At 35.1% G+C, this 13,242-nt stretch overlaps 2 protein-coding genes across 4 annotated transcripts in view; one reads left to right on the top strand and one right to left on the bottom strand.

The window, feature by feature from the left end:
* The window catches only part of LOC107592983 (mediator of RNA polymerase II transcription subunit 30-like), a 13,352-nt gene extending 8,006 nt beyond the window's left edge, over window positions 1–5,346 (top strand). The window contains exons 3-5 of one of the 2 annotated variants that reach the window (XM_016282565.1): window positions 2,490–2,648; window positions 3,734–3,823; window positions 4,597–5,346. In XM_016282565.1, coding sequence (XP_016138051.1) covers window positions 2,490–2,648; window positions 3,734–3,823; window positions 4,597–4,692 — 345 coding nt within the window. In that variant the 3' untranslated portion in view covers window positions 4,693–5,346. The remainder of the gene's footprint in view (window positions 1–2,489; window positions 2,649–3,733; window positions 3,824–4,596) is intronic. The other variant, XM_016282564.1, reaches the window with a different exon arrangement.
* Window positions 5,347–6,321: 975 nt separating this feature from the next.
* ext1c (exostoses (multiple) 1c) overlaps window positions 6,322–13,242 on the bottom strand; it is a 55,260-nt gene continuing 48,339 nt past the window's right edge. For both annotated transcript variants that reach the window (XM_016282533.1, XM_016282532.1), the window contains exons 7-12: window positions 11,939–12,057; window positions 11,620–11,715; window positions 11,429–11,515; window positions 8,813–8,973; window positions 8,510–8,681; window positions 6,322–7,092 (exon numbers count right to left, since the gene is read on the bottom strand). In XM_016282533.1, the coding sequence (XP_016138019.1) occupies window positions 6,907–7,092; window positions 8,510–8,681; window positions 8,813–8,973; window positions 11,429–11,515; window positions 11,620–11,715; window positions 11,939–12,057 (821 nt within the window). In that variant the 3' untranslated portion in view covers window positions 6,322–6,906. The remainder of the gene's footprint in view (window positions 7,093–8,509; window positions 8,682–8,812; window positions 8,974–11,428; window positions 11,516–11,619; window positions 11,716–11,938; window positions 12,058–13,242) is intronic.

Here is a 13,242-nt window from a genome sequence, read left to right as displayed (position 1 = left end):
TTATGAGATTTTATTATTTGTTAAGTACTGTAACTGTCAAAGTGCCCCAAATATTTTGCTTGAAGTTCTAAGTTTTTAGATTTATAAACATCTTTAAAAGCACATAACATTTGAAGTCCTTCACAGAAAACTTTCTCTTTAAACCCATAAATCAGACTGCTTGCAGCTGTTATTTTACTGATATAAGTTTATTATGCCTAGTAATCAAAAAATCATTAGAAAGTGACAAAAGGGAAATAATATTCCTTCATTTCTGCTTTCATCACAACCCTTGCTCAAAAACTGACAGAATGACAAACCATATAAAGAGTTTCCTTGGTAAATCTGGAAAAAAAATGTTTTATGTAACTGTGGGTTTGAATTGCACCAGGAGAAAAAAATATGCTTTTTAAACATTCACAAACCTCTTTTTGTTCTGTAATTCACAGAATATGAAACTGCCAACAAGTGGCCTACACCAGAACCTCTCTGAACATTTAGATACTGACCACCTCATGTCAACTATAGAGCAGCTGGTTTGGTCAAAGCCAAAAACATAAGAGTTACTGTGGACTGCAAGACACACCCCAGGAAGGGAGGAGAAAAAGAGAAATCCGACTGTCAAAACCTTCTTAAGGGATAATCCAGGCTGGCTGGCCACGGCCAACAGGGATAAACTATAATTTCCTGCTCAGAATATGAGCATGTGGTTCCATGAAGAGTGTTTATTTTTTTAACTGATTAACCAAAAAATGTTTTTTACTTTTTTTTAAATGTGTATTTATGACTAATTAGACACACTGGGGATTGTTGGTCTCTACTGAAATGCAAGTTCTGAGGGATCTGAAGCAGTAAGCAGATTGAAAAGTGAGGATATGCACCAACTCAGAGCATCAGTGGAAAAATTTAATTGGATCTGCACTATTAGGAAATGACAGTTTTAGTCTGCAGAAATAATGAAAGAACACAAATGTGTATTTCAAGAAAAGTGAATGATTGAAAGAAGGGAACGAGGAAGAGAAAGAAAGAGAACAATAGCTTATTCTCTCTTTGTTAGCTTGTGGTGTCAAAAGACATATATCAGCAGCAGGATGGATTTCAGTACAGACTCAGTGTTTCCCCTGTCATTATATTATAAGGTCAAGTTAATTTTATTTAATTTTATTTTCTCTATAGCGCCAGATCACAACAGAAGTCATTTAAAGTTACCTTTCCTATAGAAAATGTCTATACCTTGTTCTTTTATTAAACAAGCTAAATAGCCTTATGTTATTTATCTTATTCACACAACGGCATGTCATTTCTGTCTCTACATTACATGGTCGCGCTCTCTGTATCGCGCACAGCGGAGTTCCGCCCCGATGCCACACAAGTGTGCACACTCCCACTAGTATTTGTGAATATTAAGCCGCAAAATGACTATTTAAAAATGAATTCTGCGTGTCTCTGTGTTAATGAATGGCACAGATGCGCGGTTTTGTTTACTACTCGTACTGAAGCGCGTGATGCTTCCGGTGATATTAACGTCTGCCGTCTCACTAATGAGGACATAAATACACGAACAACATCTCCAGAACTGCTCTGAGAGTCACTTCATGAGCATTTGACCGTTTCATTTGAGTAAAACTATCCTCATATCATATACACACAGAAATGTAAAGGTATTCACGGCAACCCGTCAAAATAAAAGTTCGGTTTAACTTGAAGACATTGCAGCAGAACTATATTAGCCTACTATTGTTCAGTAGAATGTACCCGTAATAGGCTACTACTACTACTAAAATTATTAAAACCTTATTTTTAAGGAATAATCATACAATATTTCTTAAATGTTTTAATTGTAATATTAAATCCCCTTTATTTTCCCAAAAATTAATTGTTCAATTTTAATTAATTAAAAGATAAATTAAATGTTTTATGCCTTAAAAATTTAAATACACAACACAGAATTTCTGAGGGAAAAAAATCATAAGGCCATTGTAAGAATTAATGAAACTTGTTTTTATGCTTTCAAATAATTATACATGCTAAAACACAGAATTTGGTAACAATAAAACATAAGGTTGGAAAAAATAAAACATTTTTGAGCCCTAAACATGTCATTTTTGTTAAACTTTTAATAAATTGATGTTAAACTGTTTAAGTTTCATGATTTTAATTACTTAGACATGCTTTTTGTTTAATACAATTTAACAATTAAAAAGGAGTCCAGAAAAATTAAAATGAAAAAAAAAAAAGCAGTTTTTCCCCCAAAGCCGTAAACCTAGGGCAGGGGTAGGGCAGAGCCGCAGAGTTCAGCTCCAACCCTGATCAAACACACCTGAACAAGCTAATCAATGTCTTCAGGATTACTAAGGCTATAGGCAGGTGAGTTTTGTTTTCAGGGTTGGAGCTGAACTCTGCGGGACTGCGGTTCTCTAGGACCGAACTTGCCTACCCCTGACCTAGGGGAAACACTGCTAGTGCATTTGGGAAACAGATATAGTTAAATCTGGTTGTGTTTCTTCTAGCTTCCCAACGGTGTGACACAGAGTCAGGCAGCGTATCAGGACCGCTTTGGGAAGCTGCAGGAGCATCTGCGTCAGCTGACACTGCTCTTCCGTAAGCTGCGTCTGCTGTATGAACGCTGTGTAGAAATGACACCTGACCTCCAGGAGTCTCCAGCTGAGGTGAGTCTAATCGATGTTTGATGCACAATATAGCTCTTCTGTTTGTTCAGAAGAGAATGAATAATAAAAAACAAGAACATTTTTGTGTTTTATGTTTTGTATCATATTTGATACATCAGGATTTTATGGCTCATATAGTATGATATTATGAGAATATGGAGCTCATACTCCATTTGGTGCAGTGAGATCTTTATAGCAGTATAACAGACTACTTATTAACATGAATTGATCATAAAGGATTAAAACGAACAAAATACTGGTAATGCCAAAGTGATAGATACCATTTAATACAATGATAGTGTTGAGTATTAACATGATTTGAGATTACATGTCATGCTGAATTGAATTCATTACAGTACTGTACATTAGGAAATTAATGCTATTAATTTTTTTTTTAAACAATATCAAATTATGCAGGAAATATGAACAGCTTACCAATGACCCCATTTGGTCTCATATCTTAAAATAGATTTACATGTAAAGTTACTTGCATTTATCATGTAAATTGAATAAACAATGTGCTTACAGAGTTTATGGATATATTAAAAGCGTTTATAAAGCTTGCAGCAACATTTAACTTACACTTTCTCTTTCAAGAATCTTGTTTTCATCAGGGCAGCATGAACAGTCAACAAATGCTTTAAAATCAAATAAGATCTGGGAATCAAGTCAGATCTTTGCTGAATAAATCAAGCATTTGCTAAATAAACATTATACCCTTGTGCTGTTGCTACTTTTGATATTGAAACAAACCAAGCTCTAAAAGAGGTTTTGTTGTTATCCTTCTTGTGGTATTTTTTATATACATACTACAGTAGGGCCCAAAATCTGAGACTACATTGGAAATATGGGATTTAATGTGGAATATAATCCTGGAAATATAGTTTGAGTTTGAAACATTTTTAATGAGAGAAAATGCATATTTTTGTAAAATTTGCTGTTAAAATAAGCATTAAATGACAAAAAGCTTTTCCCATTATTGTTCTCAGACTTTTTTATTATTCATTCAAATCAGATTCAATTTCAGGAGACAGTTATTATTACAGATATTCATTTCAATAATGTGTTTGCTTTCGTCCTTCCAGCTGATTCCTTATGTGGGAGAAGAGACGACCCCTGTGAGAGTGGAGCCGTGCAGCCCAGCGGTTATTCAGGAGAGACAGGAGGTTCTAGAGGTTTGTTTCATTCATCATTAGTATCTCTGAACATACTATTACACTGCAGTATACAGTACACCTACAAGATATTATGCTTATTTATTTGGGTGAAAAAAACCCCCTATAACCATGGGTGGAGGGTGAACCAACTGTGGATGAGAAGTGGAGATGTATCACCCTATTTACTTGACTTTATATAATTTTCAGATGTGGATATGTTATTTAAAAAGTATTTTTAATGCTGTCATAATTTTTTATTCTAATCTGCAAATATAGAATATTTTAATTGAGAAATTGTAATTTGTAGATTAAAATATAAATGAATCATAAATATAAATGCCCACCACAGCTGCATTTATTTGATTAAAATAAAGTAATATTGAGAAATATTATTACAATTTAAAATGCATTGTATTCCTGCGATGGCAAAGCTAAGTCATTACTCCAGTCTTTAATGTCACATGATTCTTCAGAAATCATTCTAATATGCTGATTTGCTGCTCAAGAAACATTTCTTATTATTATCAATGTTGAAAACAGTTGTGCTGCCTAATATTTTTGTGGAAACAGATACATTTTTTCAGGATTCTTTGATAAATAGAAAGTTCAGAAATTAGTTAAAATATTTTTTGTAACATTATTAATGTCTTTATTGTCACTTTTGATCAGTTTTATACACCCCTTAAATAAAAGTCATAATTTCTTTAAAAAAAAATAATGACATTATTTTATTATATAAAAATAAATAACAGTGCACTGAGCTTCCCATAAATTATTCTTTTTTTAAACAGAAAGTGAGGCAGAAGAACCAGGAGATGAAGATGCTAATGGACCAGATGAGGAACCTCCTGTGGGACGTCAATGCCATGCTCACCATGCGAAAATGACAGTGGTATGCTTCCTAGTAAAGATCTGGCCATCTTCCGTGAACCCTCATCTACAGTCTTCTCACTCTCACACAGATAGCAGTAGATGGCAGACTGCCTTTCATTCACTACTCTTGCAAATGCCACATAATATATCATCTTGACAAATGAGATCAGACTCGGCAGCTCTTTGTGGTCCTGCCTCATTTACAGTGTTAAATCACAATGCTCTGATTAATAACCGCTTCATCAAAGCGCTGAATTAGCATCAGAAACAGGAAATAATGTGAAAGCCATGTTGATAATGTAAGCTAGCCATGTTGTTGGCATGATAAATGAGCACGGAGGACTGAGCTTTGTAAATAACTGGTCACTATGGTACACTATGACCTACACTACGGTCTTCTGTGCATTGAACTGTGTGATGTGTTTCACACTCTTGCTCCTCAGCAAATATGTACTCGGTAGAGTGTGTGTTTCCCTGAGCTCTGCATTACACGCCTGATAATCTGCCTTCTGGGGGAACGATCATCTAAAAAGAAGCTAATGAATTGTAGAATGATAAAAAGAAGCTAAAGAATTGTAGAATGGTTTTGTAAACTAAAGACTTTTATACAAAATAAAAAAATAAATCCAAAAAGGAATGCTTAACAGCAATTGACATTTTCTGCCATGTAACATACAATTCCATCTAAAACTAGACATATTTATAATGTTAAAAAGTTTATATTTCAAATAAATGCTGTTATTTTGAATGTTCTATTCATCAAAGATTCCTGAAAACATTTATTACAGTTTCCATAAAAATATTAGTCAACACAACTGTTTTCAACATTGATGATAATAATAATAAATGTTTCTTGAACGGCAAATCAGCATATTAGACACAGCTGTGCCATCACAGGAATAAATTACATTTATATATATATATATATATATATATATATATATAAAATGGTTATTTTAAATTGTAATAATATTTCACATTACCGGTTTTGGTTACACTTTATTTTGATAGTCCACTTTAGACATTCTACTAACTATAAGTAACTTTGTAACTACATGTCAACTAATTCTCATTAATTTGCAGCTACATGTCTACTAACTCTCAGAGTAGACTGTTAGGGTAGGTTTAGGGTTAGTAGAATAAGTCGACATATACTTGCAAAGTTTCTCATAGTCAGTATGGTGTATGTTGTGGACCCATCAAAATAAAGTGTTTTATTAAGTGCTTTATTTTTATTTTATTAAAAATAAAGTTAGATATTAAGCAGACAGTCTCCTAATACTCTAATGACTGCTAGTTGACATGTAGAATGTCTGAAGTGGACTATCGAAATAAAGTGTTTCCCTGGTTTTATTGTATAATAAATGCAACCTTGGTGCAAGTCTAAAAGACTTGTTTCAAAAACACAAACTTTTGAACGGTAGTGTATGCTTTAAAAATGATCACACCAGCCAATAATAAAACTACAACATTTCATCTTGAACTACATGTCGTATGAACAACCAGTCAGTAATTACAATAATTTTCACAAACTTTAAGTGCACAAAGCTTCATTTCAATTTCAAATAAATGTTGATTCAGTAACTGGTGAATCCTGAGTTCAAGAATATTTTTAAACAATTTATTACAATTGGCTCATAAGAATCATTTGCGTGTGCATCTGTAAATACACTTTTCCATATACTTTAATATACATTTTATCCTAATAATCTATTTCAACTTTAAATTGTCTGAAAATTTATGGATTTGTCACAAAGAATATTACCTTTCACCTAATGTCTTTGTTGAACAGAAAATTAGTTTTCTTATTTATTAACTACCCATATGTTGGGTAGTAGTTTTAGGCATAGTTGCTTGAAACAGCAACACGAAAGCATAATTTCACAAATACAGCCACAAACACAGTTTGCATTTTGGAATAATTTTATTGGTCATGTAATTACCACATCATGTGATCAGTCAGTTGCTTGTCGACTCACTGTCATGTGAGTGACATCCACAGCACCGTTAGGCACCCTTAACGCTACAAACTCCTCCAGTCAAACAGCAGCTGGAATGATTTTCTCATCCATGAAGCTGTCAGTCATAAATTGAGAACTGGTCATAACAGTCTCTTGTCCACCAACTGGCCACCACATGCTAGCAGCCAGTAGTGGAGGGATAGAGATAAGTCTCTCCATCAGCATTAGTATCAGTTTGTGACCCGTCGCCACTCTGTTCAGCTTGGCTCAGATGCGCTCCAGGTCTTTGTACCTCTTGCGCAGGACGGATACGTGGTCCTTGAACAGTACGGGGTCCAAGCGAAACTGAGAGTGCACTAGAGGCATGTAACCAAACCAGCTTGCAAAGGTGTTGACACACTCCTGCCTCTGGGTAAAGTGCTCAGGGTTCGCCCACGGGGCCATCTTAGTGCCCTTAAGAGTGGACAGGATATAAGATGTTAAAAATACATCACATTTTATTTTTTACAATTGCTTGGATACACTTCTCAATACTTCGTCTCAATATTGCTTAATAAATTTCACTTCCAAAATGAACTAAAACTACCAAAACACAATTGTCTCAAATCAAGTAATTCTTCTATAACGCTAGCAAATGTTGTCACCCAACAAACACATTTGACCACTCATAAAACTATGGCCTAGTAAAAACACTTAACAACAGGAAGCATTTTGTGTTTTATTTTATACAATTCCTTTACAAAACAGTAACGTTATATTTTAATATACTATTACTGAAGAAGTGTTGCACCCCTGATATACAGTCATTTGAAAGATGTAGACATTAAATGCATTTTGTGCCAAACAAATGGAAAATGATCTACAGTTTAGCCCACATAGACTGCTGCTTGAAAAAGTTACTGAGTATTGAGAAATAGGTCCTAGTGATTGTGTGTGTATAAAAAAAAAAAAAAAAAAAAAAAAAATATATATATATACAAACTATAAGAGAAGGGGGTGTAAACTTTTAACAGGATGTGTACATTTTTCATATTTTGTATATTTTCATTTAGTACTGCCTTTCAGAAGCTACAGAAGATACTTTGTTAAATTGCTTCTTAAAAATAAGTACAAAACAATATGGAAATTCAGTCATGATTTACATGTCATTCCAAACCCGTAAGACTTTAGTAAATCTTTGAAACACAAATTAAGATATTTTTAATAAACCTGAGAGGTTTCTGTTCCTGTCCTGTCCATGCATCCAAAACTTAAAAGATCTAAAAAAGGTTCTAAAGGCATCATGAAATGGTGAATCAAGCAGTTTAATCTAACTCTTATCGAGAGATAGTCACTTTTTATGATTTAATTTAGACTTTTATTCACATACAAACACATACATAGTGAATCAAACATTGAAGCTTTGTACGTACAGTATATCATTGATTCATTTTATGATGCCTTTACAATCTTTTTATTTTAATCTTTTAAGTTTTGGGCACCTGCACTTTCAATGGAGGGACAGAAACCTCTCAGGTTTCATTAACATATCTTAATTTCTCTTTAGAAGACTAACCAACATCTTGGGTTTGGACCGACTTGACGGTGAGTACATGATGACAGAATTTTAATTTTTGGGTGAACTATACCTTTAAGATTCAAAGGTATGTAAACCTTTGAACTGGCTTATTTGTGCAAATTCAGTTACATTTTGTCTTGTGGACTATATGTAAACATCTGTTTTGTGAAACTGCTTATTCAGGACATTAGTAAATAAAAATAACATGCAATTTTATGATTCTGCTTATTCTGTTAAAATTATTAAGGTATTGCATGTTCTGCAAGGGGTATGAGCAGAATTGTAAGTACAAAATTTTGTCTTTGGACTCACCTGCAGGGTGGGCATCTCTTTGTACTGCTTCCTCTGCGCTACTTTAATCGGTGGCAGGTGTGTCACAGAGGAGACCAGGAAATTCATCAGGATATCCTCACAGTTAGAGGTGCGATCCACCAGCGCACGCACAGAGGAGGGCAGGTAGTGAGAGAACAGGTGATGGTAGTACCTGTGAGACGCAAAGACATCAACACATAATCAAGAGCACTGTCTCCGCTGATCACGTTAGAGAGCTTGATGAAGCGTGAGAGACATCAATACTCAGTGTCTTGTCAGGATATGTCAGCTGCAGCCAATTACCTGTGATAAAACGCCGCTCCGGTGAGGACGATGGAGTACTCGTTGGTCCATTTAGAGGTGTAGCCCCAGGCCTTTTTTACAGGGTCCCAGAAATGGCTTCTGGGAGGGTAGCCAACAATCCTCTCTGGGAAACTCCGCCACACATGGAAAGCAAAATCGATCTGGAAGTGTCAGATTAGAGAGGAAAAACATGAATTAGCCTTGTCACATGTCAAAATGTAATCACATGTAATCTGATTTATTTTATTTAGTTTCGACTCTTTCATTGACCTAGGACATCAACCAGAAGATATTAGATAAAAAACAAAATTAGAAAAGAATACGTTTCGTGTGGAAGCAGATATTTCTTGAGATGAGGGGGGAAAAAATATCGATAGGGAAAGCTCTGGCTTCGTGTGGACGTAGCTTAAGTTGGAAAAAGGATCACCCCCTCCTAAAAATGACTTGTAAACTCAATCAGGTATAGCTAATCACCTTCTCAATGGCACACAAAGCCATTTGACTTTCAACTGTGATCAGCTGTGGTCATTTTGATTAGCTCAGCATGAAAAGAGCTTTCCTGTAGCATCTCAGTCCTTGGTAGTGCAACTGAAGCAAACAATCCACTACGGGTGGCAAGGCACTGTCAAAAGAGTGTCACTGCCTCAAAAGTTGTGGACAGGCACAAGTCAGGAGATGGATACAAAAAAAATCAAAGGCTTTATCAATGCCTAGAAGTACAGTCAAGTCTATTATTAAGAAGTGGAAGGTATTTGGTACAACACAGACCCTCCCTGGATCAAGAAGTCACTCCAAACTGGATGAAAGAGCCAGGAGGAAACTGGTCAGAGAGGCGACCAAGAGGCCTACAGCAACAAGCAGTTACAGGAATTTATGACAAAGAGTGGTCATTGTGTGCATGTGACTACAATAACAGATTCTCCACAGATGTGCTGAGCTCTGCCAAAACACACCAAAAGATTCTGAGGCAGATGAGACTAAAGTTGAATTATTTGGCCTCAACACCAGAAGATATGTCTGGCAGAAATCCACCATCCAAATAACAGCATTCCTACAGTAAAGCATGGATGTGGTAATATCCCGTTATGGGGGTGTTTCTCTGCAGCAGGGACTGGAGCACTTGTCAGGACTTGTCAAATGCAATATTAAAAACAAAATGATGATAATTTTAATAAATAAATGAAAGTATAATAAATAATAAAAATGTGCAGGATGAAGGTGAGACTCTATACCTCGCTGGTCAACAGCACTGTGTCTTCATCCAGGCTCAAAACTGCCTCTGTCTCAATAGCTGCATGTGGCAGGAAACGGCTGCTTGTCTGTGAACACAGAAGGTGGCAGAGAAAAGAGCTGAGTGAGAGAGCACAAGATCTCGCCACAGCTCACAGACATGACTTGACTGTTCTCTCACTTGAATACTCACTTTCCTTCTTCCATCTGTGATGATAAGGGGCACTGGCATAGGCGGCCATTTACTCCGGTGAGGGGGCGGCTTCTCACTGTTCCACAGGATGATGATCTGACAAGAAACCCAAACAAGAGCACACACTATCACAGCATGCACACCAAACTGGTTGATGTGTCTTGTTGGCTTTTCTCAGTGTCCAACTATATTAACACTTAACTGATGTGGATCTGCATTGATATCATTGAACAAAAGGTCATTCCTTAGTGGTGCAACAGGTGCTACTTTATGTTTGTAGAGATTAATATTGTAGAGATAAATACTGACAGTGCAGTACCTGTGAGCAGTATTTTGACTTGGAGACGACCTGAAGGAGCTTCATGATTGGCTGAGACTGGGAGACCAGAGGTGAGGTGGCATGAATTACAGCAGTGAACTCCTGACCTGGGCTGATTCCTACATCAACAGAGGAAAAAGAGTGAGTGTCCTTGCCATTAAGGCACTAATGCATAGGACTACTGTATATACTTGTAGATATTATACTTTGTATAGTGCTCAATGGCACAATGTTTAGAATAGCAAACTACCACGGTGTTATTTTAGTATTATTTATATACTATTATAGTATTCATATTTTGACTTGGCTTTTATTTTTATATTTTCAGTTTTCATTTGAAGTTTTGCTTAAGTTTTAGTCATTTTGTTGTGTGCTTTTTATTCATTTTCATTATTATTTTTTAAACATTTCTAATAAGCTTTATATATATATAAAAAAAGTTATAGTAATTTCAGTAAACATTTCATTTACTTTTCAAGGCAACATTTCTAATTTTCATTCAATTTTATTTATTTAATACGGGAGGGTTGCAAGAAAAAAGCTACTCCTCAAGAGAGGCCACATGCAGTCATGCCTGAGCTCTGCCAAAACACACCAAAAGATTCTGAGGCAGATGAGACTAAAGTTGAATTATTTGGCCTCAACACCAGAAGATATGTCTGGCAGAAATCCACCATCCAAATAACAGCATTCCTACAGTAAAGCATGGATGTGGTAATATCCCGTTATGGGGGTGTTTCTCTGCAGCAGGGACTGGAGCACTTGTCAGGACTTGTCAAATGCAATATTAAAAACAAAATGATGATAATTTTAATAAATAAATGAAAGTATAATAAATAATAAAAATGTGCAGGATGAAGGTGAGACTCTATACCTCGCTGGTCAACAGCACTGTGTCTTCATCCAGGCTCAAAACTGCCTCTGTCTCAATAGCTGCATGTGGCAGGAAACGGCTGCTTGTCTGTGAACACAGAAGGTGGCAGAGAAAAGAGCTGAGTGAGAGAGCACAAGATCTCGCCACAGCTCACAGACATGACTTGACTGTTCTCTCACTTGAATACTCACTTTCCTTCTTCCATCTGTGATGATAAGGGGCACTGGCATAGGCGGCCATTTACTCCGGTGAGGGGGCGGCTTCTCACTGTTCCACAGGATGATGATCTGACAAGAAACCCAAACAAGAGCACACACTATCACAGCATGCACACCAAACTGGTTGATGTGTCTTGTTGGCTTTTCTCAGTGTCCAACTATATTAACACTTAACTGATGTGGATCTGCATTGATATCATTGAACAAAAGGTCATTCCTTAGTGGTGCAACAGGTGCTACTTTATGTTTGTAGAGATTAATATTGTAGAGATAAATACTGACAGTGCAGTACCTGTGAGCAGTATTTTGACTTGGAGACGACCTGAAGGAGCTTCATGATTGGCTGAGACTGGGAGACCAGAGGTGAGGTGGCATGAATTACAGCAGTGAACTCCTGACCTGGGCTGATTCCTACATCAACAGAGGAAAAAGAGTGAGTGTCCTTGCCATTAAGGCACTAATGCATAGGACTACTGTATATACTTGTAGATATTATACTTTGTATAGTGCTCAATGGCACAATGTTTAGAATAGCAAACTACCACGGTGTTATTTTAGTATTATTTATATACTATTATAGTATTCATATTTTGACTTGGCTTTTATTTTTATATTTTCAGTTTTCATTTGAAGTTTTGCTTAAGTTTTAGTCATTTTGTTGTGTGCTTTTTATTCATTTTCATTATTATTTTTTAAACATTTCTAATAAGCTTTATATATATATAAAAAAAGTTATAGTAATTTCAGTAAACATTTCATTTACTTTTCAAGGCAACATTTCTAATTTTCATTCAATTTTATTTATTTAATTTTTAAAATCAATTTTTCAGTTTTTTAATTTAATATTTATGTTTTAATTTAAGTTACCTATTTTTAATAGTTTTAGTTAACAATAACAAACACTGCCACCAAACTACTAATTACATTTTTGCAGTATGCATACTGTTTACAGTCAAATTTTCTATTACTTTTGCCTAAATGTATCCCATAATGCAATACAATCAACCTTACAGTTTGACAAATGAACTGATGAATGAATGACGATTGAATATCACCCATGATTATTAACATCTTTCTTCACTCATTTTATTTATATATCATAAAACGTATTTTACACAAAATATGATAAGTGGATTTTATTCTTTGAATAAAACCTGCAATATATTTAATGAGGTAATGCCACAACAACAAAGAACACAATTGTTTAAAAATATTTTTGTTTTGTTTGTAATGTACATTTTGTGATGATTCATTATTTGTTTTCTTGCTATTCTGTTCAAATTGGTATTCAGGCAATACACACTTAAAAATAAAGGTTCAAAAAGGGGGTTTCGCAGCAATGTCATAGAACCATTTTGGGTTCCCCAAATAACCTTTTTTTTGTAAAGAACATTTTAATAATATAAAGAAACTTTTTTTCCCCCACTATAAAGAACATTTTGTGCAATGGAAAGATTTCATGGAGTTCTTTATGGAACCATAGATGCCAATAATGAACAGTACACCAGTATTCCATTCCAAATAAATATGCATACTACAATCTATATATATATATATATATATATATATATATATATATATATATATATATAAAAT

The sequence above is a fragment of the Sinocyclocheilus grahami genome, unplaced genomic scaffold (genome assembly GCF_001515645.1).
Source record: "Sinocyclocheilus grahami isolate Dianchi unplaced genomic scaffold, SAMN03320097.WGS_v1.1 scaffold161.1, whole genome shotgun sequence".
NCBI classification, from domain to species: domain Eukaryota; kingdom Metazoa; phylum Chordata; class Actinopteri; order Cypriniformes; family Cyprinidae; genus Sinocyclocheilus; species Sinocyclocheilus grahami.
The sequence above is the reverse complement of the archived record's forward strand: the minus strand, read 5'-3'. Positions and strand labels throughout refer to the sequence as shown.